The sequence below is a fragment of the Nematolebias whitei genome, chromosome 5 (genome assembly GCF_014905685.2).
Source record: "Nematolebias whitei isolate Nwh7 chromosome 5, NemWhi1, whole genome shotgun sequence".
Taxonomy (NCBI): domain Eukaryota; kingdom Metazoa; phylum Chordata; class Actinopteri; order Cyprinodontiformes; family Rivulidae; genus Nematolebias; species Nematolebias whitei.
This window is the reverse complement of record NC_056502.1, coordinates 25,562,978-25,586,285: the sequence shown is the minus strand read 5'-3', so window position 1 is coordinate 25,586,285 and position 23,308 is coordinate 25,562,978. Positions and strand designations below refer to the sequence as shown.

At 39.8% G+C, this 23,308-nt stretch overlaps 1 protein-coding gene across 1 annotated transcript in view; it reads left to right on the top strand.

The window, feature by feature from the left end:
- The window catches only part of sntb1 (syntrophin, basic 1), a 22,757-nt gene extending 11,744 nt beyond the window's left edge, over positions 1–11,013 (top strand). Inside the window, 6 exon segments of the mRNA XM_037677256.1 lie at positions 1,211–1,328; positions 1,480–1,575; positions 3,858–3,994; positions 4,218–4,414; positions 7,164–7,387; positions 10,855–11,013. Coding sequence (XP_037533184.1) covers positions 1,211–1,328; positions 1,480–1,575; positions 3,858–3,994; positions 4,218–4,414; positions 7,164–7,387; positions 10,855–10,947 — 865 coding nt within the window. The 3' untranslated portion in view covers positions 10,948–11,013.
- The last annotated feature ends 12,295 nt before the right edge of the window (positions 11,014–23,308 follow it).

Below are 23,308 nucleotides of genomic sequence, written 5' to 3'. Positions count from 1 at the left end.
TATCTATCTATCTATCTATCTATCTATCTATCTATCTATCTATCTATTATCTTTTTACCCGCTTCTTCCATTTTGGGTCACGGGGGTCACCGGTGCCCATGTCCAGCAATCACTGTGCGCGAGGCGGGGTACACCTTGGACAGGTCTCAAGTCCATCACAGGGACACACAGAGACAAACAACCATTCACTCTCTCACTCACACCTAGGAACAATTTAGAGTTACCAATCAGCCTAACATGCATGTTTTTGGTCAGTGGGAGGAAACCGGAGTACCCGGAGAAAACCCACACGCATGCACGGAGAGAACATACAAACTCCACCCAGATAGGCCTCTGGACCGGGATTTGAATCGGGGACCTGCTCGCTGAGAGAACAACAGCTCTACCAGTTGCGCCACCGTGCTGCCCCCATGCTAAAATGTTTTTGGTTTTTTTTGTCTTTTTAGATATTGCACGTTTTAATTGAAACGCTTTACAGTTCAAATTGTTTTTGCATTCATTACATCTCATTCTGAGGCACACAGTTACCATCTCTTGCCTTTTAAATCTGTTTTTGGACTCATTCATATGGTTTTCTGAAGGAAAAAATAATAATTCTTTCTGAATTTTTTCTGCTCTCTTTGTACACTGCAACTTGCCTGCTTTTCAGCATGCCTGTTTTTGTTACACAGTTGAATATTTCACACGGCAGTGTAAAGTCACAGTTCACTGCTTTGTGCATTGTCGGCAGCCGCCCCCATGTACCTTCCATATGCAGTCTGCACCTAATCAAAGCAACCATCAGAAAGCTGGGAAAACATATGCTTCTCCCAAGTCCAGACATGCTCACCTGTTATACAAGCAGATTATTTATGGAAATTCACTGGGAATAAAGCATTGAATTATCAAGCCCACACAGAATGCATGAACAATGGGATTTCATTTTTTTTACTTTACATAAATTAATTAAAATTTCAAGGCCTTTTATTGTTTATTTAATTGGGTGCTTATTTTAAAGTGTATGGGACAAATGGAGAATTGGTTAAAGCTGAAATGTAATCAGAGAACATTTGATTTATAAAGCGGTGATTTGGCACCAAATTGGTGCTGCCTGGTTAGAGTTGCAAAAGATTTTGGGATTAAAATGTTTTTGTTTTTTTATTATTCTGAAACTCACTAATGGAAAACAAAAGGTTAAATCTTATCTAACTTTTCATATCTCTTCCTCCAGACAATTGGAGCTGCACAGTCCCAACGTTAGGCACACCGTTGTGCTCCGGTGTCCAGACCAATCATCTGCCAGGTCCTGGTTCTCCTCCCTGCATTCTGTTACATCCACACTGGCACAGGTCTGCTTTTAATGTGACTCACCTTTTACAGGAAGCTCTCATCTTCAGTGTACTGGTAGATATGTCAGTGTCCACTATTTAGCTTTCTGTTTAAAATGTTTATGCACGCTTAAATCATCATGCAACCTTAAAATTTACCGCCCCATCACAGCATGCACTGACGGAGGTCATCCAGAATACATCCAGGACAGGGATTGCTGGCAGCAAAGAGATACGACACTTGGGATGGCTAGCAGGGAAGGTATGAGTGTATTTGTTTGTGTGTGTGATGTAAGAAATGTCCTCTGTTTACACACTTTGAACTTGTTTCCATTTTGAGAACAAACTCAGTCCTCAGAAACCAAAAGGTTTTTTGATAACATTTTTATTTAGAGGTGCTGAGATTACAAGTTTAGGTCAAGAATGGGTTAGACAAATGAATGTAAGTGACTCTAAAATCTTCCTTTATTTAAAGCACTGGATCTTTTCTCCAGAAACATGGTATTGCTTTCCATTTTTATGCTGATCACAGTCAAATTTATATGCCACTAAAACAAGAAAAACAATACTCTGTAAATTAACTGCTGGAATGTATTGCAGACATCAAAGCTTGGATGTCCTAGATTTTCTTTTGAACATTTTAATGAACTAAAGGCTGAGGTATTGTTGTTTAAGCCCAGTGATGCTTCCTGAGCCCATGCCGATCTGGATCTTTTTACACAATATATGACTCAGACAGTAACTAACCTGGGTGTGAGACAGGACAATGATTTTAAATATGATGCACTGATTAAGCCGTTGATCAAGTCCCACTTTTATCATTTGAGACATAGTCATACTATTTCTTTCACAGCATTATGTTCAGATTTTAATTCAGGATTTTATCCGAGCTTGTTTAGATTACTACAATGCACTTTTTGTCAAGCTGAACCAGTCATGACTTCATTGACTTCATCTGGTTGAAAACGCTGCTCCTTTCCGTTTAACTGTTACCACAAAACAAGAGAGCATTACACCTGTTTTAGAATCACTGCGTCGGCTCACAGTAAACAGTTAAACACTCTGCAAGCACATGAATGATGCAAAGTCCAAAACAAAAAAATAAAATCAACAGAAAAACCCTGCAAAAGAAAATTTGCAATCACAGAAAATGGTCAGACGTAAAAACATACGACCAGCAAAACAAATGCAAAGGGAAAAAAAATGCCTCCCCACCATTTGCAAACTAATTTCTCTAAACAGAAATGCACCAGACGTCTAGAGGGACTCGACCACCAAAGCCACTTTGCATTGATAAGTAAGACTCCCCACTCGGCTCTCGTCTTATCGGTTCTTCTCAGATGTAGGTGATTTGCCACTGTGACTTGTTTCCCCGCTCTGTGGGCGGGATCATAACAGTGATCAGTGTTCGAGCCACCCTGCCCATTGAGGTCCTTAATCGACTTATAATCTAACTTCAATTCCTTTACTTTTTCGCGGTACTGCTTATAAGTCCGGGTGTAGCCATGAGCTGTAGCTATCAAAAATCCCTTTGTGACTTCCATACAACAATATCTGAGATATGTTGAATAAAATCAGTGTCTCACTTTCAGTGTGTGGCTCGTCTCTGGTCAAACATCTGTTGCCTCCACTGACCCACCAACAGACTTGGCCTCACTAATATCGTAAATTCAGCCCAAGGATTTTCAGTTCAGGAGTTCAAGACTCCTCCATGCACAGATTCAGGTCCAAGCCTGGTGTTCAGACGTCAGAGGGTTACCAAACTCGAAGGACCAAAATGATGGGAGAAAAATATTCTCACTTGTTGTTTACTCAAAATGAACACATTTGATGGCTGGAGACAATTTTTAACTGGGACTTTACTTGCAAGGTCAGATTTTCAGGACAGGTTACATAAATGTACATACATGTACACACGAAGACTAGTCATGAGAATCTGCCCCGGGCTGCCCCTCTGCTTACTTCTATATCCTTATCAGTTCAGCTGAGTTCACTGAGCTCAGGAGGTGTCCTTGGCTGCACCTGCCTGATGCAGCTCACCAAGCTCTCTCTGCTAACCACAACAGGGGCCGAGATGGGGTAGAGGCAGGGCAGCCAACTCAGGACCTGAAAATCCCAGGTTCAATCCCCAGCCATTCCCACGTGTCGTGGTGTCTCTGAGCAAGACACCTAATCCCAAATTGCTCCCCGGGCGCTTACTTAGCTGCCCACTGCTCCACCTGGGTGTATCCCAGGTGCGATTGGTTAAATGCAGAGAACCAATTTCGGCGTTGTATGGGAACATACAATGATGACAATACATAGCACTTTAGCATATGGTTCATGGGCAGAGATAAGATTCTCAGACATAGTAATAAAAACATCCATAACCTTTGACAAAAATTCTCTGACAGTCTCTACATTGAGTTGTCTCAGTCCTACACTCTTGACTTTCCTCTTTTCCCTCTGTCTCCCGGCACTTTTTCCTCTTGGGGATCTTTGGTCTTCACAAGCCAGTGAAACAATTCATTCTTGTTTTCATTCCTATCTTATTGTTTGTTTGATTTTCAGATGGAGAGTGAGAAACAGTGTTGGAAGCCGTTGCTGGCAGTGGTGACGGAGAAAGACTTGTTACTGTACAACAGTTTTTCCCAAGCCAAGGAGTCCTGGCAGAGCCCCGCTCACACCTTTCCACTTTTAGCAACACGGTGAGTCCCCTACATACACACTTAATAAAAAGAAGCATTAAATTTATTGCTTAACTGAGTTGTTAGCAATGAAATTGGGTTATTTCAATCATACTATTTCTTGTTTTATAACTATTTAGACTTTGATTAAACATTACATAAAATTGAGTTATTTTAAGTGTAATGTTTATAAATATTTTGTGTTGTTCTCAATGATATTGTGTATATGATTGCATTAATGTAGTCTTGTCAACTCTGGCCTTGACCGGGGATCCCCCTCCTCTGACACGGAGCTGTGTTTTGCCACTCGCACCGGCACGCGCCTTGGTATCGAAACTCACCTTTTCCGGGCTGAAACAACCAAGGACTTGTCCCTATGGACCAGACATATAGTCAACGGATGTCATGCATCAGCTGAGATGATCAAAGAAGTTAGAACAAGTACGTTACAAGACATTTAATGTTCAAACACATCATCATAGACATAGTTCATCGTAACTGTTTAAAACATACAGAAACATAACCATTCTCTACCTGGACCAAAAATGTATACTGTATTTTCCATCGTACACGTCGCACCGTCCTAAAAGTCGCATCAGTCCAAATATGTCAAATAAAGTGGAAAAATCCATAAATACGTCACTTCGCCGTCTACGTTGCATCTATTATGCATCACTGCTGACACGTCGCGTTTGTTACTTGTCACCCCTGACAACCCGGAAATGTGGGCCGATATTGTGCCAAAAAACGATTGGCTGCCAAATGGCCGCCACGGGAGCGTGCACGGGAGCGTGCACGGGAGGACTTTAACAAGAATTTAACAAAATCACCACCTAAAAACAATTGTTTGTTTGAAATTATAGTGAATGTGTGTGTCAGTCTAACTTTTCCTTAATAAATGCACTTTGACAATTGAATCAGCTGCATTTTCAAAAGCCGATACACGGAAACGTGAACGCGCAGAGGGACGACTCGCTGTCCATTTCTTCGAAGTTTAACAAGGTAACAACCTAAAAACAATTATTTGTTAGCTTGACTTTATTGTAAAGGTGTGTCTTGGTTAAACTTTTACTTAATAAATGCATTTCAGTGGTCAAATTAGCTGCATTTCACCTGGGCAGCGCAGCAAAATGAAGCTGATGTGACAGTTGCTCTAGGCAGACGACAGTGGCAGGCTATGGCAAGCCGATTGTGTCATTAATAGCCACTTTTCCCTATTTTGTGATACAACAGCATGCCATACTGCTCGACGGCCATCTAGCGGCTGGAAATGGTAGCATTAAATATTATCAGTCAGAATTAATGAAAAAGATCATATCTCAGCCAAATATTGGGTTATAAATATGGGAAAAAAATCCATAAATACGTTGCTTCAGTGTATAATTTGCAGGGCATGCAAATTATGCAAAAAAAATACCGTGACTTATACAGCGAAAAATACAGTAACTCAATTCTAAAAATGCTATTAAATAAAAAATAAACCCATATTCTATTTACAGTGGAACATAGTAGACATATCTATTGAAATTGTAACATTTTAGAGGGACAGGACAATGTTTACTACTGTGAAGCATCCTGTTTTCATTTAACAACTGTCTGTAAATGTCTAGTAACTGTAAAGAATAATTGCTGGAATTTTTGGAGTGGAACGATGTCCCATTTTTGTCTGATTAAGGATTTTAGTAGTTAACCAGTCCTTGTCTTCATTGCTGGGTTTTTACTTCTTTTTTGGCTCGATGGGCACACATGCTGTTCTAAAACCTGTATATACCTCTCTACATTGATGAAGTATTTTCATATGTGTAAGCTGCTCATGCCACACACAGTAACACACCACTTTATCAGAGAGGCAGCCTTTTATTTGTGTGCTGTTACCATGCCGAGTGGTCCCCTTCTCTTTAGTATGGAAACATGGCATCCATAGTTTCCAAAAGAAATTCTAAGTTTCTACTTGTCTGACCACTGAACAGTTTTTCACTTTGCCTCAGTCCACAATAAATGTGCTTTGGCCCAGACAAGAAGGTAGCATTTCTGGGTGGTATTTATATGGCTGACATGCCAGCATTTTTGGATGGCACAGCAAACCTTGTTTACAAATTATCCATCCATCCATTATCTTTACCCGCTTATTCCATTTTGGGTCACGGGGGTCGCTGGTGCCCATGTCCAGCAATCACTGTGCGAGGGGCGGGGTACACCCTGGACGGGTCGCAAGTCCATCACAGGGACACATAGAGACAAACAACCATGCACTCTCACTCACACCTAGGGACAATTTAGAGTTACCAATCAGCCTAACATGCATGTTTTTGGTCTGTGGGAGGAAACCGGAGTACCCGGAGAAAACCCACGCATGCACGGAGAGAACATGCAAACTCCACCCAGAAGGCCCCTGGACTGGGGTTTGAACCAGGGACCTGTTCGCTGAGAGGCAGCAGCTCTACCAGTTGCGCCACCGTGCTGCGTTTACAAATTATGATGAGTGTAATTGTTCCTAAACACATGCAGATATGTCCCTAACAGAAGACCTGGTCAGACCTGGGGGTTTTTTTATACAGTGTTATCTGAGAGCCCAAAGATCTAACTTTTAGGCTTCCCACAGATTCTTCCAAATTCTTGAAAACTTTTAATGAAATTATAAATTGTAGATGATGCAATATTCAAAGTATTCCTGATTTTCAACTTTTTAACATTATTCAGAAAGTGTCTTGCTATTTTAGATGCAGTTGTTTGCATAATGGTGAACATTTGCCCATTTTTAATTATTTTAATTACTCTATGGTGACAGTGCAAGAGAAGAGAACTCTAGACAAATTACTGGGCATAATGGGCAATGCCAGTCACCCTCAGCACACTGTCATCAGCAATCAGAGGAGCCTGTTCAGTGACAGACTGCTACTTCCCAAGTGCAGGACTAAGAGACTAAAAAACTCTTTTCTCCCTCATGCCATCAGACTGTACAACTCCTCACTGGTAGGAGGATGGGTAACAGGAGGACAGAAGATGTGCGTATATATATATATATATATATACATATATAATATTAGGTTGTGTGACACTCAAAAGACATGTCTTGCGTTTTATTATTTTTTTGGTTCTGCCATTTCCTCATTATAAACAAGGTTGATACACTTTAAAACTAAGTATTCTTATAAGAAACCCTTTTTTATTACTAATTTCTGTTTTTCAGGTTGCTTGTTCCACAGTCAGGAGTGCCATCTGGTGATCCACTACGAAAGGGGCTTTTCTGTGCTGGCTGACCTGAATATGGCAGAAGAGGGGGGTGGTGAACAAAGAGTAGCTAACTTCAAGCCTCAAGTGCTCTTGTCTTACCCTTTTGAAAAACTAAAGATATCCTCTGACGATGGAGTACGCATGCTTTTTCTCGACTTTGGAGGGAAGGAAGGGGAGATTGTAAGTGTTCAGGCTTTTCTTATATTTTGACAAATAAATAAAAAAAATACAAATATGTTACTATTAACAGTAGATAATCTTATAGACTTGATAGTCCAATAGAAATGCAGCTGCGATAGAAAAAAGAAATAGGTTGTTCTGCAAAGTTTTACAATTTTTTTCAATTACTACAAACTTTTGTGCTGTAAATTAATTTTGACAACATAATGATCACCAAGAATTTGTATTAGGAAAAAAAAACAAAAAAAAACATTTCCACACATTTTCTGCAAGCATGCAATTGTTCGCTTTTTCTGTAGTATAAACAGAGAAATGCAAAAAATAAATAAATAAAATTGCTGCTCTTTTTAGGGTATTTTTTGTACCCTTTTACTACTATTACTACTACTTATAATAATTTTTTATTGGTTTTTTTTTTCATTTACCCTTTATTTATCCAGGTAGTCTCATTGAGCCACGAGAACTCATTTTCAAGAGAGACCTGTTTTGGGAGCAGATGGGGGTTAAGGGCCTTGCTCATGGGCCCAGAGTGGGGCAAGTGAGGGTGGGGGCAGGTGTGGGTGCTTCACCTACCCCACCCATTTTTTTAATGTTGTCGGTACCAGGGCTTGAACCGGCGATCTTCCAATCACAGGCAACAGCAAACAGAAAAAGCTCATTTAGTCTCTGAGGGCTTCTCGGTGGGCAGAATAGAAAAAGAAGCACAAAACAAAATGTGGTACAAAGTGCTCATGACAGAAAAAAGGAAGGGGGTACAACAAAAAGTAAATTACCGCACTTCATTAGAACAAACTCCTACAGAACAAAATAAACTTTTCTTACAAGTTCTTATGATTTTGTGGTGTGGGTTTTCTTCGTAGGGCTTGTCGCAAACTGTAAGACTTTTAATCTGTTTACACCAATCACCATCTCATGGAGTAAAGTCCAGGTGGCCCATTCTGCTGGGGGAACGACATAATCAAGAGCAGGTGTACAAAGTTTTACTTTTTAATCTCTTGCCTTTTATCATTTAATAACATGAAAATCAACAAATTATAACTTTATTTCTTACCTAAAAGGTACATATGATACAAAATATTGTAAATACTCTAATCATATTATATTTTAAATGAAAAACTTGGGCGTTTTAAATTAATGTCTCAAACTGTAACCCGAATGTTCTTTCAGACAGAACTGGTTGGTTTTGATTTCTTAACTTTAACATTAAGAAAAGGCGCAACAGATGGTTGTGTCTCAAGCACTTTGAAATTCATTCATTCAAACTTCATTTATTTACATAAGTCTCGTTGAGTCACGAGGACTCATTTTCAAGAGAGACCTGTTTTTAAGGATTCAGGTTTCTTTATTTGTCATACACACCACGTGTACATGCGGTGGAATGAACTTGTGTACACAGGGTCCCAGTTGCATCCTACAAAAGTATAAAATGTAAAAGAAAAACAGTAATAAGATCTAAGATATGAACTAAGAAATATATTAACTAAAAATACACTAAGCACTAGTGGTATAAAAACAATACGCCAAACAGCAGCACGAACATGAGTCTGTGTGAGCAGATGAGCACGAATGAACACAGCAGCGTGAAATAGATCAGCAGCAACATGACGTGATTTTTAAGGTACACACAACAATAAACAGCCATAAAATGTATATAAAATATATAGTAAATAAAAGTAGCGATATAAAACAAAATAAAATCCAGCTACATTTTGAAACAAGGTAAAATACTAAAAACAGGAACATGTCTGCATTGGTTTTCCCCAGCAACTTAACAGATGTTTAAAGCCACTTAGAGAGGTCAAGGTCGAGAGCTTCAGATCTTTATGTAAGATATTCCAGGAAACAGGAGCAGAGTAGGAGAAGGCCCTTTTGCCTAGTTCAGTCCTCACTGAGGGAACACTGCAGGTAATAATGTCCTGAGAGCGCACGCTGTAGCTGCACTCACGCAGAGACATGTAGGAGGAGATGTATGAAGGCAGCAGACCATGAAGTGATTTAAAGATGAAAATGTACCAGTGGGAGAGTCTGCGTGAAGTTAATGATGTCCAGTTAACCAGTGAATACAGGGTGCAATGATGGGTACTATAATCACAGCCAGTTATAAATCTTAGCACACCATGATAGACAGCATCCAACATCTGCTGCGTTCTTGTAGGAATGTTCATGTAAATAATGTCACCGTAATCAATGGAGGGAAGGAAAGTCACAGATACAAGGTGTTTCCCAGCATTCAGTTAGACAGGATCTATTTCTGAAAAAGAAACCCAGTTTAACTTTCAGTTTCTTTACTAGGTTTTCCACATGAAGCTTAAAAGAGTGCGAGTCGACCAAGATACCCAAATATTTATAGGAATGGACAAACTCAATAGGGACACCATTAGAGGATAAAATCGAAAGAAAAACTGCTGGGACCGACTTCCTGTTTGAAAACAGCATCCCTTTGGTTTTGTCAGCGTTTAGGACAAGTTTGAGACGGAACAAATCTGACTGGATGATGTCGAAGGCAGATTGCAAAAGCTAGAAAGCCTTAGCAAATGTTTTAGCTTGATAATAAACAACTGTATCATCAGCATAGAAATGTAAGGATGCATCAGGGATGCTCTGGCCTACATTACCTATGTAGATTGTAAAGAGGGTACGTCCTAAGGCTGAGCCTTGTGGTACACCATTGTTGACTGTTGTACCACAAGGTAAGTCAGCTAGATCTTTCCTTTAGACCTCATACTGACTCCAACAGTGTGAGTTTCATTAGATCATGCTGATCTACACTTGTAGGCAAATATTACAACAGGCTCAATCAAGATGATGTTTCACTTGTATCATGTTGACAGCATTTGGAAATCATAAATCGGTCAGTTAACAGTTCAAGTATAAATCTTTAAGTTGCAGCTCTTTGTATGAGCAGTTTCTGAGTTGTGGTGGTGCTGAAATCTTCCATTGTTGGTTCAGGCTGTGAGGGAACTGAACATAGCATCTTCTCAGTGCTCATCTCCAACACAACTCTGGATCCAACTCCTCACGTTACACACGTTTGAGTATTTATTTTGTGTTATACCAAACTGCGTGGAAAGGGCCATCTGAACTGTACAAAACAGAATTGAGATGACTTTAGAGAAAAAGTAGAATAAAGAAATGATAGTCAGTCATGTTATTCAACATCATTTTTTAAAGCACTTTGAGTATTGATTAAATAGAAAGGCGCTATGTAAGTACACTCCGTTTACATCAGAACAATTTCTGTGGAATGAAAAATACAAAAAGTTAGATTCTGGATACAGTTTTATGCAAAAAGGAGTTTGGTGTACACTTTGGGTTCAATTTAATAATGCTAAAGTTATTTATTTTATATGTAATTTTTCTACTTCCAAAGTCGTCTGTATTTTCTTTTTTTTTTCCAATATTGTGTGACATTATCTTTTTTATTTTCACCTCAGGTTTTATTTGTGTGTTTTTGTCTCTCCCTGCAGCAACTGGACCTCCACTCCTGTCCGAAGCCAATTGTCTTCATCCTCCACTCTTTTCTGTCTGCCAAGGTCGCCCGTCTGGGTTTGGTGGCTTGACCGGCTCCCTTACAGGACTTGTTTTTTTAAACAAATCCACCTTATTTTTTCATCTACAGTATTTTCAGCCCACATGTGCACCACCCACTCTTTCAGCTGGAACCCCTGCCTAGCTGAAAGAATTGAGTTTTCATCTGGAGATCAAGCTTTTTAGAGGGTCTGCATGTTTGGTGGATCGACTGTGACTGGTCGGACTTTTGACCTACATAAGGGCTGCAGGAAATTAAAAGCTGACTGAAGAAGCACAGCTGAAAAAAACTAGACAATTCAAGAAGCTGAGAACAATATCCAGTTGATTTGGCGTTAGTGTCACATCCAGGATGGGAAGCAGTGGCCTCAACGAGCAGAGCTCGGATGAATTCACTTTTAATCCAATCAAAATGTTACAGCAACTTGCTTTCCATTTACAATTTATTTGACTTTAGTTTCAAGGGGGTGGCACGGTAGTGCAGTTGGTAGAGCTACCGCATCTCAGCGACAAGGTCGCCGGATCGAATCCCGACCGAGGGACCTTTCTCGGTGGAGTTTGCATGTTCTCTCCGTGCATGCGTGGGTTTTCTCCTAATACTCCGGTTTCCTCCCACAGACCAAAAACATGCATGTTAGACTGATTGGTAACTCTAAATTGTCCCTAGGTGTGAGTGAGAGAGTGAATGGTTGTTTGTCTCTATGTGTCCCTGTGATGGACTGGAGACCTGTCCAGGGTGTCCCCCGCCTCTCAAACAGTGACTGCTGGACATGGGCACCAGTGACCCCCGTGACCCAAAAAGGAAGAAGCGGGTAAAAGATAATGGATGGTTGAATGGATGGATGGATGGATGGATGGACGGACGGACGGACGGATGGTTCCAAAGGGTATTTTGACTCCTACTTATCATTTCAGTGTAAAACCTTTGCACATTAGTCTTTATTGAGCTCCCCCAGAGATGTCTTGTTAGCGGGGTCAGCGTTCATCATCCAAACTTTAAGGCACATTTTCCTACACTGTGACAGCTCATTCAAATTTAAAATGCTTGGACAGTATTCTGTTAATAGACAGCATATGATGGCCCGATTACATTTTTGAGGTATCGCATGTTTGAGTTGAAAACCATATAAAGTTTCCTCTTGTTTTATTCCTGTGTTTTTGCACGCCTGAGGACACGGGATTTAATTATCCAAATTATCTAAGAAAAAATATCTTTTAGACCAGGAGTGTCAAACTCAGGGTCCAAAATTAAAACCTTTTTCAAACTAAGAGCCAATTTCAGAATCTACATTAACTCAAGTTGGATACTCAACATATTTTCTTGGTTGCAGGTTCCTCAACAACAGTTTGATTGGTCTCATTCCTGCTGCACATTCGACATCATAATCAAAGATTAATGAAAATAAAAAATTCAAGTGATAAAAGTATTTTACGTTTAACATATCATTTTAGGGACCAGATAAGATGTCAATGAGAGCCACATTTGACCCACGGGCATTGAGTTGGACATGTGTTTTAGACAAATATTCTTTGACTTCCCTATTAAATGGCACATTTTATTTAATATCACAATAAAAAAGTACATATTCCTCTAAATCAAAACACTGATGCAGCAAGATCTAATTTTGTTTTTAAATTAGACAAAACAAAATCACAGATTACAACAGCATGATAATGTCACTATCTAACAAAAAAACTTTTTTTTTCTTCCGGCTGCTCCTTTTTTCAGGGGTTGCCACATCAAACTAACTCGTATGAAGACTTGGCAATTTTTACCCTGCATGCCCTTCCTGAGGCCACCACAGATCACTGAGCTACCACAACCAGAGGGCTGCCATCTGGGGAGCAGAATGAGGATTAAGGGCTGTATTATGAAATTCTTTATCAAAGGGTTCGTGAGCGATCGGCACCAGATATTCAGACAAGGGGAAAAATAAAACACAAGGGACTGTAACTTGCTAGAATAATATTGTCATTTATTAATCTGCCACAAGAAAACAGCCAAGCAAAGTCATGTACACTCGTACACTCTTAACACACAAATTGATATGAGTATCTCTCACCGTGACAAGTGACCGGGAAGCCTTTCGATCCAATGACAGAACTCACATCACAACTGCATGGCACCGCGCGCTGGTCCACACAAGACTTCCTTCCAAACAACATACGATGCACTTTCTTCAAAGCAACCAGCTTAACACATCCAAACAACATATTTATTTCTAGACATTTCAAATCCACCCTTTTCCCCTTAAACCATCTTGACTTTAGGCATTTTAATACATCCTTAGTGGCCCAAAATGTCAATGCTTGGGCCTTTAATGGCAACATCAGATGTCTTAATTTCTCCTTTGACCTTTGGCATTTTAAAATCACCTTCAAGTTTTGGGGCTTTTTAATTTAACGTCAAAATCTGGGCTCTCTAATTCTGGACCTTTGATGTTCAATGTTTGACAATATCTGCTTTTCAGAGTGTTGATGTCAACTTTTGGACCCTACTTTTGCCCCTTTAATCCAAATAATGGCTTCCAGCCCTCAGCTCTTCTGCTGACACATCATCCATCTCAGCTGCATGCACTCCTGCCTGTATTAATGCCCTCCAGAAAGCAGAACAAGTAGGTTCCTGCATGTTTTTCCGGCCGTCCCTTCTCGGCCCACGACCCATGGGTTGGCTAAATGATTTTTTCACAGTTTTCAGCTCTGTGTTCCTCTCTGTGCTCCAATCTCCGAGTGCACCCAGTTCCAACACTCTGAATCTACAACCCAACGCACAGCGAGCGCATTCCTTAGCCCATCTCTGCTCGCACTCCCCTACGGTCACCCAATGACCCTGTAAATCAGACCAATCCGATGCTATCTGTCGGGCTGTTTCTACACAAACTTCAAACAACGGTCTCGAGTCTTGCAAAGCTCTGACTCGATGCGCTGAATTCATTACCTGACTTCCACCTTTATCCAACAGCCTCGATACTCGAGCATCTGTGGGTTGTGATATTTTAGACAAGTAAACAACCTCTTTGTCTCCCGAGATGCTACCGTCCAAACTCGACGGATTCCATCCGTCATCCAACCTTGCAACATAAGCTCCGACTCGCTCCGGCAAAACATCACGCTCTTTCTTCCTCCTTTTAAGCCTGCATATCTGACCGACCGCGCCCTCAGCTACTTTAATCATGCGGTCTAGCTATAGTGTCAACAGCTGCACGTGCTGTTTCTGAAGCATGCACTCTGTCTGCACATCAGATAACAACTGTTTTTGTTGTAAAAACTGTTTATCTTTCTCCTGAACTTCCTCCACACATTTTTCAATCGCTTTCTTTCTCTTGAATTTTCCTCGCAACCGGGACACCTGCTCCACCGCCCCTTCAACTACCCTGCTCATTCTCCCAAACTGAGCGAGCGACTGAGTGTGCCGTCCATTCAACAAGCAGGCGGTCCTCACATTCTTGTTTGCTCCGTTGAGCCTGTGATTGCATTTTCTGACTTTATGCTGAAGTCCTGTCACTGGTGCCATCTTTTCTGACCTCTATTGCCTGCAAAAGTGGTCAAAACATCACTCGGACTATCTGCTTTCAGAAAAATTGTTCTAACAACTAAGATGGGCTTCTTCCCACCTCTTCAAAAACAACAAAAACAACTGGGATGGGACTTCTTCCCATCCCGGTACAACTTTTTCTCTGTTCCCCTCACGCCTCCTCAGGCGTCTGGATCAACTTTTTCTCTGTTTTTAAACTCTCACACAAAGGCTCGGGGCGTCCCCCTCCACCTCTTAAACACAAAGCCAAGGTTGGATAACTCTCCCAACCCGGCACAACTTCAACGAACTCTTTGTCCAGATGCAACTCGCATCAACATTTTTCTCAACACTTTTTTCCCTTCGTTTGAATATGGTGCAGCCGTTCAGAATTATTTATTTAATTATTAACATCCCATCCTCGTCGCCAAAAATGTATTATGAAATTCTTTATCAAAGGTTCGTGAACGATCGGCACCAGATATTCAGACAAGAGGAAATGAAACACAAGGGACTGTAACTTGCTAGAATAATATTGTCATTTATTAATCTGCCACAAGAAAACAGCCAAGCAAGGTCATGTACAGTTTGTACACTCTTAACACACAAATTGATATGAGTATCTCTCACCGTGACAAGTGACCGGGAAGCCTTTCGATCCAATGACAGAACTCACATCACAACTGCATGGCACCGCGCGCTGGTCCACACAAGACTTCCAAGTTCCCTTGCCTGTCACACCTCCTTTATACCTTTCCCTGACCGGATCGTGTGAGAGCAGTGAAAAACAAGTTTGATGGTTGTCAGGAGGACAGATCTAATTAAAACATGTTTTTCCATCATCAAAGCGATGGCTCATAAAAACATGTCCTTCCAGTAAGGAGCGCCGTGACCGTAAAAGCGGGCCAAAGCTTCCAGGTCAAAAGCACTCCTAATGCTTATTAAAGCATTCCTAAAGAGAAAACACTGCACCCCTCCGTCCCTCTGCAAACCATCAAAGAGTGTCCCAAATATATATATATATATATATATATATATATTTGAATAGGCATAAAGGCAACATAAATCATTCCACCCTTTGCCTTTATGACATGTAAAACAAAATACAATCCCTAATATGTGAATAACACGTTGTATAAGTGTGTTTTCAAACTACATGTAAATGAGTGTAAAATAAGTATAAATTGACATAAAAGCATCAAAATAATCATTCCTATATCAAGGGCCTTGCTCAAGGCACCAGAGTGGGGCAAATGAGGGTGGAGGCAGGTGTGGATGCTTCACCTTTTCCATCCATGTTTTGATGTCATTGGTCCAGGAATTTGAGGCAGTAAACTTCCCATCACAGGCTCACCTTCTCTAATCACATAATGCACCACCATTCCCCACTTCTTCAGAATCAGATTACCTTCAATGGCCAAGTTAGTGTGCACAAACAAGGAATTTGACTTCAGCTTCAATCATTCACAGTGTCAAGTATAATATATAAAAACTGAGAGGAAATGGAATGAATAAAAAGGAACAGTATGTACATGTTTGGGTTGTGGTATTGCAAATATGCTTATTTTGTTTCACAGCAGAGTAGCTCACTACTCAGACTGTATTGTGTTTATTGTGTTCATCAGAGAGACCGCCTGGGGGGAGAAACTGTCTCTGTGGCAGCTAGTTTTACAAATAGCGCTCTGTAGTGCCAACCTGAAGGTAAATGTCTTAAATAGTTTGTGTCCAGGATGTGGTGGGGGTCTGTAGAGATATTACCAGCCCTTTGCCTGACCCTGGACCTGTACAAGTCCTGGATTGAGGGAAGGTTAGCCCTCATGATTCTTTCTGCAGACCTGATTGTTCATTGTGGTCTGGACTTGTCCTGTTTTGTGGATGAACCAAACCATGTGCACAAAACAGATTGAATAATGGCCTTGTAGAAGATGACCAGCAGCTCCTGTGGTAGCTTGTACTTTCTGAGTTGCTGCAGGAAGTAAAGTCTGCTGGATCTTCCTCCGAACAGTGTGAGGACCATCTCAGGCCCCATTAAAGGGTGGTAACGGAAGTGATCCACAGTAGACGCAGTGTAGCTGAGGATGGTGACGGGAGGCAGTTTGTGTGTGTGTGGGGGGGGGGGGGGGGGGGCTTTTCCAGAAGTCCAAACTCATCTCCACAGTCTGAACGGATTAAGCTCCAGGTGGTTCTGACTGCACCAGTGGACCAGCTGGTCCACCTCCTGTCTGTATGCAGACTCATCATTGCCCTGGATCAGACCAACAACAGTGGTGTCATCTGCAAACTACAGGAGTTTCACAGACTGGTCCGCTGAGGTGCAGTCATTTGTGTACAGAGACAAGAGGAGTGGGGAGAGAACAAACCCCTGGGGGGTGCCGGTGCTGATAGATCTTGTGGAAGAAGATCTAATAAAAATGAACTTTTTTATTATTACCTAATAAAAACTAACAATATGCGGAAATGTTGTGCAAAAAACAAAACTGCCTACTGTTGTATGAATTAGGAGTGCTAATCATCCATCTTTCCATCTGTGCACAACCAAGTTTTAGCTTTTTGCTGGTCTGGAGTATTGCTTGTAACATGTAGTACACAATATCATACAGAGGAAAAATAAAAGCAGCAGTGATCTTAAAAACATTTATGCTGCTGACCTGCAATCTGGTACATTCATGGAGAGAAAATCTTTCACAAATGGGAAAACTGTTATCAAAATTCTCTGGTGTGGACTTCTCTGAGTTCACCGTGAGGTCAGAAACTGCAAGCAATCCAAAACAATATATCTCAGACCAGTAGGCCTTATTTAAAAGTCCATAGCTGAAAAGTATGGCTCATTTAGAGAGAGCAAAAATAAATAAATAAAAAAAACTACAAAAATCGTGCAACTACAACTTTGATCTCTAATTCTGAAAATGTTGGGACGATTAGATGCATTTTTATAGACTGCTGAACCTCTGCCCATATTTCATTATAAATAGTTCAACTACTCAACAAAGTTTTTTTTTTTACACATCCCACTTTTACAGCCTGTTGTTTCTCCCTTCTCAGTTTTTTTGAGTTATATTGCTGCCAATAAATTCAGTAACCTTATTTAAAAAATACAATATCCAGGTATAAACATTTGATACATTGCGATTAAAATGTGTTTTATTTATGAACCTTATGTAAACCCACATAGGGTACATAGGCATTCTCTTTTTATTGACATTTTACATAATATCCTTTTTGTTGTTGTTGTTTGGTAAATAGAGAGGCATTTAAACAAGTTAAAAAGTCCTAAAATAAGCAAGACAAAAACCATAGTGGAGATACTTAGCTGTGCCTTGGTCTGTAGTAACTCAGATATCAGTGGGGGGAAATATTAAATATTATACCACAATTCAAACATAAATGAGCATCATATACTCTATAGACCTTATGTTTTTTTATTTCACAGAAAATGATAGATGGTTTTAATGAGACTCTTTGACATCTTGCTCAACTCAGCATGGCCCTCAACCCCAGTTAAACCACAACTTGACCTTTGACTTTTGCTTTAATGAGACAGTTTGTGTTAACTGTTAAGCTCGGGAGGATCTGGACTGATGCAAGCAAGCTGTTTTCTCCTCTCTATAAACAGATGAAACCACCAAAACCTTTGCAAGATATGGACTATGTACATCTCCCAAGTTGCTAAAATATTCATCAAAGGGTTTTCAGATGTTATGGTGTTGATGTTCAACACTCCTCTTTATTTCTGAGCAGATTATCGATCAGCTCAAACCTTCAGGGTCATATTTTATCGACGAACAACAGTCACTGTCATAGTCATGAAGTTAAAAACCGCCATGAGCGATTCTGTTAATTGCCAGTCTTGATAATGAAACAGAACCTCCATCACATGGTGTCACTGAGATCGCACCAGCTAACGATGTACATCAAGCTAACCTTCAGTCTCCTGTTACTCCCACAACAGCTGTGCAGCTCATTAATCTTCTGGATGCCATGGAAGCAAATCACATCTGTAGCCTCCTCCGTTTAAGATGGCTGCCTGCCAGGTTTTCCACTTGCACCATCAGTAAACTGAAGAAGGTGTACATTAGAATGTAAAAAGAAATAAAAATCTAGAGTAATAACAAATGTACAGTGGTTAAATTTAGTGGTTGTGCAAATATGCTCAGACAGATGTTTTATGTTTAGACAGGGATGTTTCTTCAGACCACACACACAATAAATGATAATTTATGCATTGTAGAAGAAATGTATGATTTGTTGTTGATGATTGTAACACTGAAAAATCCAGCACTTTGTGATAATTTTATCAGAAAAGCTCTCTGAGCAAAGACTGCCTCGACATGTAGAAAACTCTTAATGCCTTTGGCAGCTACTTTACTATCACCAGACTGATAAAAGTTTAGTTTTTATTTCAAATGTTGCACATAAATCATATATTTAACAACATGTAATGTGTATTGTTTTATTTATTCATTTCTCATATATAGAGCAAATAAAAATTATGTTTTGTTGTGTGTATTGTGCACAGCTAAAAGGAGGGCAATAATGTAGTTTGCCTGTATATGTCTGTGTATACGTGTGTGTTTGTTAGCAAAATGCCTCATGATGAACCACCGGAGGAGTTTTCATCAAACCGTTCAAAACTAAAAAACGAAATGGCATTTAGTGGCAGTCTAATTCAAGATGGCTGCCACACCTGATCAAATTCAAACACAATGCGACTATAACTTGGCCATTACCCCATAAAATTTTAGCAGAAAATCTATAAAACTGTTTGTCATCTCCAACACATACAGTACTCTGAGCATTACCGAATAGTACAAGGTCTAAATGTTGTGTGAGAATGTACTTAATATTTTTAACGTTTTTCCAAAACAGTTGCAATCAAATTTCTGTTCATAATAACATCTCAGTTTTCAAATCTGGGGCAGGTAATGTGCATTCCTTCATGCTATGCTAGGCCTTTGCCACCCATCACAGAGAGAAGAGGGCAAATTGGAAATACTGTAGGCTACTTTCCGTCCGTCCAGTCATCTGTGCATGTTGTGAGCATAATTATTTGAAAATTAAATAAGGTACTGAGTTTGTTTGTGGCTCCTTGGACTGATGAAGTCATTTGGATGAAGGATGAAATATCTCAACAAAAAAAGAAACCATCCAGATGACCTGATTTGACTTTAACTTAACGTTTTTACCTGGATTATTGAGCATGAAGTTTGATATAAATGAGGTATTGGCTTCAATTTTGGTGTGTGGCTTCATGTAGGCGTAAGAAACGTTCTTTTCAATGTTGCCACATTAAAATCCAAAATGGCTGCCGCCATATACTGTATGTACATATGTAAACCTTATGTGATGGATAACTTAAAAAATAAGCACTATGCCAACTTCCATTTTGGTGTATGGCTGCTTCCAGTTATAAGAAACGTCACAGTCAAAAATTGTGTTGCTATGTCAAAATCCAAAATGGCCACCGCTATGTGTAAACTGGCCACCCCTATTATTTGAGGAAAGTATGAAAGTATGCTTTTTAGTTTTTCAAATTGCTTAAATGTGTGGTTTCCTCAAATAATTGGGGTGGCCAAAGGATATTGTATGGCTGCCAAATGGCCACCCACTGGTTCCACCTTGTGCCTGGTCCTGGATTAAATTGCTCCTTCCACTCACCAGGATCTGTCAATGTGTGCTTCCTCAAACAAACAAACAAACAAAAAAAATCTACCTCTGTTCCTATACACAGGGTAGCTCCTACTCACTTGAATATTGTCTTCTTCTTCTTTCGGCTTTTCCCTCTTCAGGGGTCTCCACAGCAAGTCATCCTCCTCGATCTCACTCTGTCCTCACTCCAACTACCTCCATGTCCTCTCTAACTGCATCCATACATCTCTTCTTTGGCTTTACAATTTCAATTCTATTCTTTGGCCTGAATATCTTGTACCAAAAACATAAGACATTATGGTTTGCTTGCATTTCCTGTTCAATTCCAGTCCAGACAAATATTCTTCTCAAAAACTGCAAACATTCACTCTTAATCCAACCTTTATTTATACAGATTAATCACACTGAGCCTCGGAGACTCATTTACAAGTGAGACCTGTTTTAGACAGACAGAAAAAAGTAAGGATTTTTTTTTTTTTTTTTTTTAAGAAAACGGTTTGTAAGCTCAATCATTCAGGTAGAAACAGGTCCAGATGACATGATTTAACAATTTTTGTTGAACATTATTTAAATTAAACTATTAATCCAACAAGGTTAAGTCCGGTCCTCTGGAAGGATTCTTCTTTGTTGAAACATTTCATCTTATTTTCTGGCTTAAATTTAAATGTTTTACAGTCAAAGACTCACCTCACAGATATATTAAAGATAAAAAATGGACAGTACATGCAAAAATGTATCCAATTTAATCTATACATGATCAGTTATATCCAACATTTTTCAGTCAGGTCATCTGGACAGTTTCTTTTTTTTTGTGCTGAAACGTTTGGCCTTCAATCCGGAAGGCTTCATCAGTCAAGGAAACACACAACAAAACTGATTCTTCCCCCAACAACTTACTCCAAAGTGGAACAAACCAGTTCTGCTTGTGATTAGATGGTCTTTTTGGTATGCCCCCTCCTCCATTGCCGGCCCTCTTCCTTGTTGACAGTCATGTCAAACTGGTTGAAAACAACAAAGTCCATGCTCAATAATCTAGGTATACAATCAAACATTTTTCAGTCATGTCATCAGGACAGTTTCTTTTTTCTTTTTTTCTTCTTTTTTTTACCAAAGAGATCATCTTATCACAAGCAAAACTGGTTTGTTCCACTTTGGAGTAAGCTGTTTTGGGATGAATCAGTTTTGTTGTGTTTCCTTGACTGATGAAGCCTTCCGGATCGAAGGCGAAACGTTTCAGCACAAAAAAAAAAAAAAAAAACTGTCCAGATGACCTGACATTGATTGTATACCTGGATTATTGAGCATGGATGTTGTTATGATCAGTTATAGTTCAATTTTGAAATTTATATTGTCTTGAAGTAACGTATTAATATGAATGTGATGGGATTGGAGAATATTACCTGAGATATCTAACAATGGCTGAAGGTTCTTCATTCTGAGAGGCTGCAACAAACAGTCTTATAACGTAGCACCTTCTCATAGTGGATCAAACAATTAGCTGCTGACATCCAGAACCAGTTGTTCACATGCAAAAGGAGAACCATCAAACTATCGGCCGATCATTAGCACCCTGATGGCTGCTTGCTATTCACAGGGGGCTGAGTGATACTAGCAATAATAGCATTATAAGAAGGTGACAACTGAACAAAAAGGCCTCCACCCCTGTTTAATGATGGACGGTTTCTCTTCACAAAGATGGCCTCCTTCACTTTCATCCCTGAAAGAGTGGCCCCTGGCCTGGAGATGAGTGTAGACCACAGAGTCCTGACCAGATTATGTTGCTCTTCTGTGCTGGACCATAACTTTTGGCCAGTGGCTGTTTAGTTTCCCCAATGTAAGACTGATCACAGCCCTCCTGACACTGAACAGCATACACAACATTACTCTGTTTGTGCCGGGGGACTGGATCTTTGGGATGAACCAGTCTTTGCCGTAATGTATTTTGGGGTCCGAAAGTCACTGTGATGTCATGTTTAGATAATAATCTGGCTAAACCTCGTTAGATTGATCTACATGGATTATTGAGCATGCATCAGGACATTCACTGTTGAAATCATTCAACAAAAGGAAATATCAGAGTACTGCTTGTTTTGCTAATGGTACTGAGTCTGAACGTTCATATTCGATACAAATGGATGAAAATCTAAACAGAAGGCCACACTTTTTGAATTAATATTATGCTAACTGCTTTTTAACTGCATACACATTAACCAAAATGTGCAGGATTCTAATTTGGGAGCAGCTGAAATGGGGAATGTGGTAATTTATTGACTCTTAGTGACAGTTCAGCTACATTTGGGGTGTGTGTTAATGGTTGCCTCAGCAGGAAGAATTCGAGTTGTAGGCCGTAACTCTTGACATTGTTTACTTGCCTCCAAGGTAATGAGCTGGTATCAACTCCCTCTGTGCCACACTAACACAAACAGATGGGTGGATACTTTATTGGTCATGAGTGAAACAAATTTGATCCTCGACGTGGCCATAACTCTTGAAATTGTTTACAACTCGACATTTCTCACAGCCATGTTTTCCTTCCTTCTGGCATTTATTGTGTTATCAAATCATGGCAGACTCTAAATGTCTGCAAATAGTAACTGTTGCATCCTGTGAAAGAGAAACACAAATAATCTTGTTTGTTCTAAGACAGCGTTCCCCACAGAGTCCCACAGCTGAATATGACTTGAAGATGCACACAAATGGACACTTCTTCAATCCTATTAAGAGATGAAGACTGTCTGGTTTATTTTTATTGTTAATGAAAAAGAAATTGGAATAAATACAGATCAGTAAGTGATCTGTCATAAACTGTGTGCATAATTTGTTTAAAGCTGTGTTCATGCAGTGGATACCTCTCACACATGCACATACTTTCTGCTGAAGTTGTTGTGTTTGTGGAAGGAGGGACAGCAAAGGGGGCTCTGAATGAGCAGCTTTCTTTTGGCTCAGCCTCTTATTGCATTCCTCAACTGCTGCAGGTCCTCGCTGGTTCTGGGCTTTTTTTTTATGTATGTGTGTTTGCATAAACGTGTGTTACAATCTTGTTTGTGTGAGTTGGAGTCAAATTTTCTGAATTCATAAAGGTATAAAAGCTTAAAACGTGAAATTGAGTTCTAAATTATTCAACAGATGAAAGTGGATTTAATATTTACCTACATTAAAAAAACATATATATATATATATATATATATATATGTATACACATCTATCTATCTATATATATATTCTGTATATAT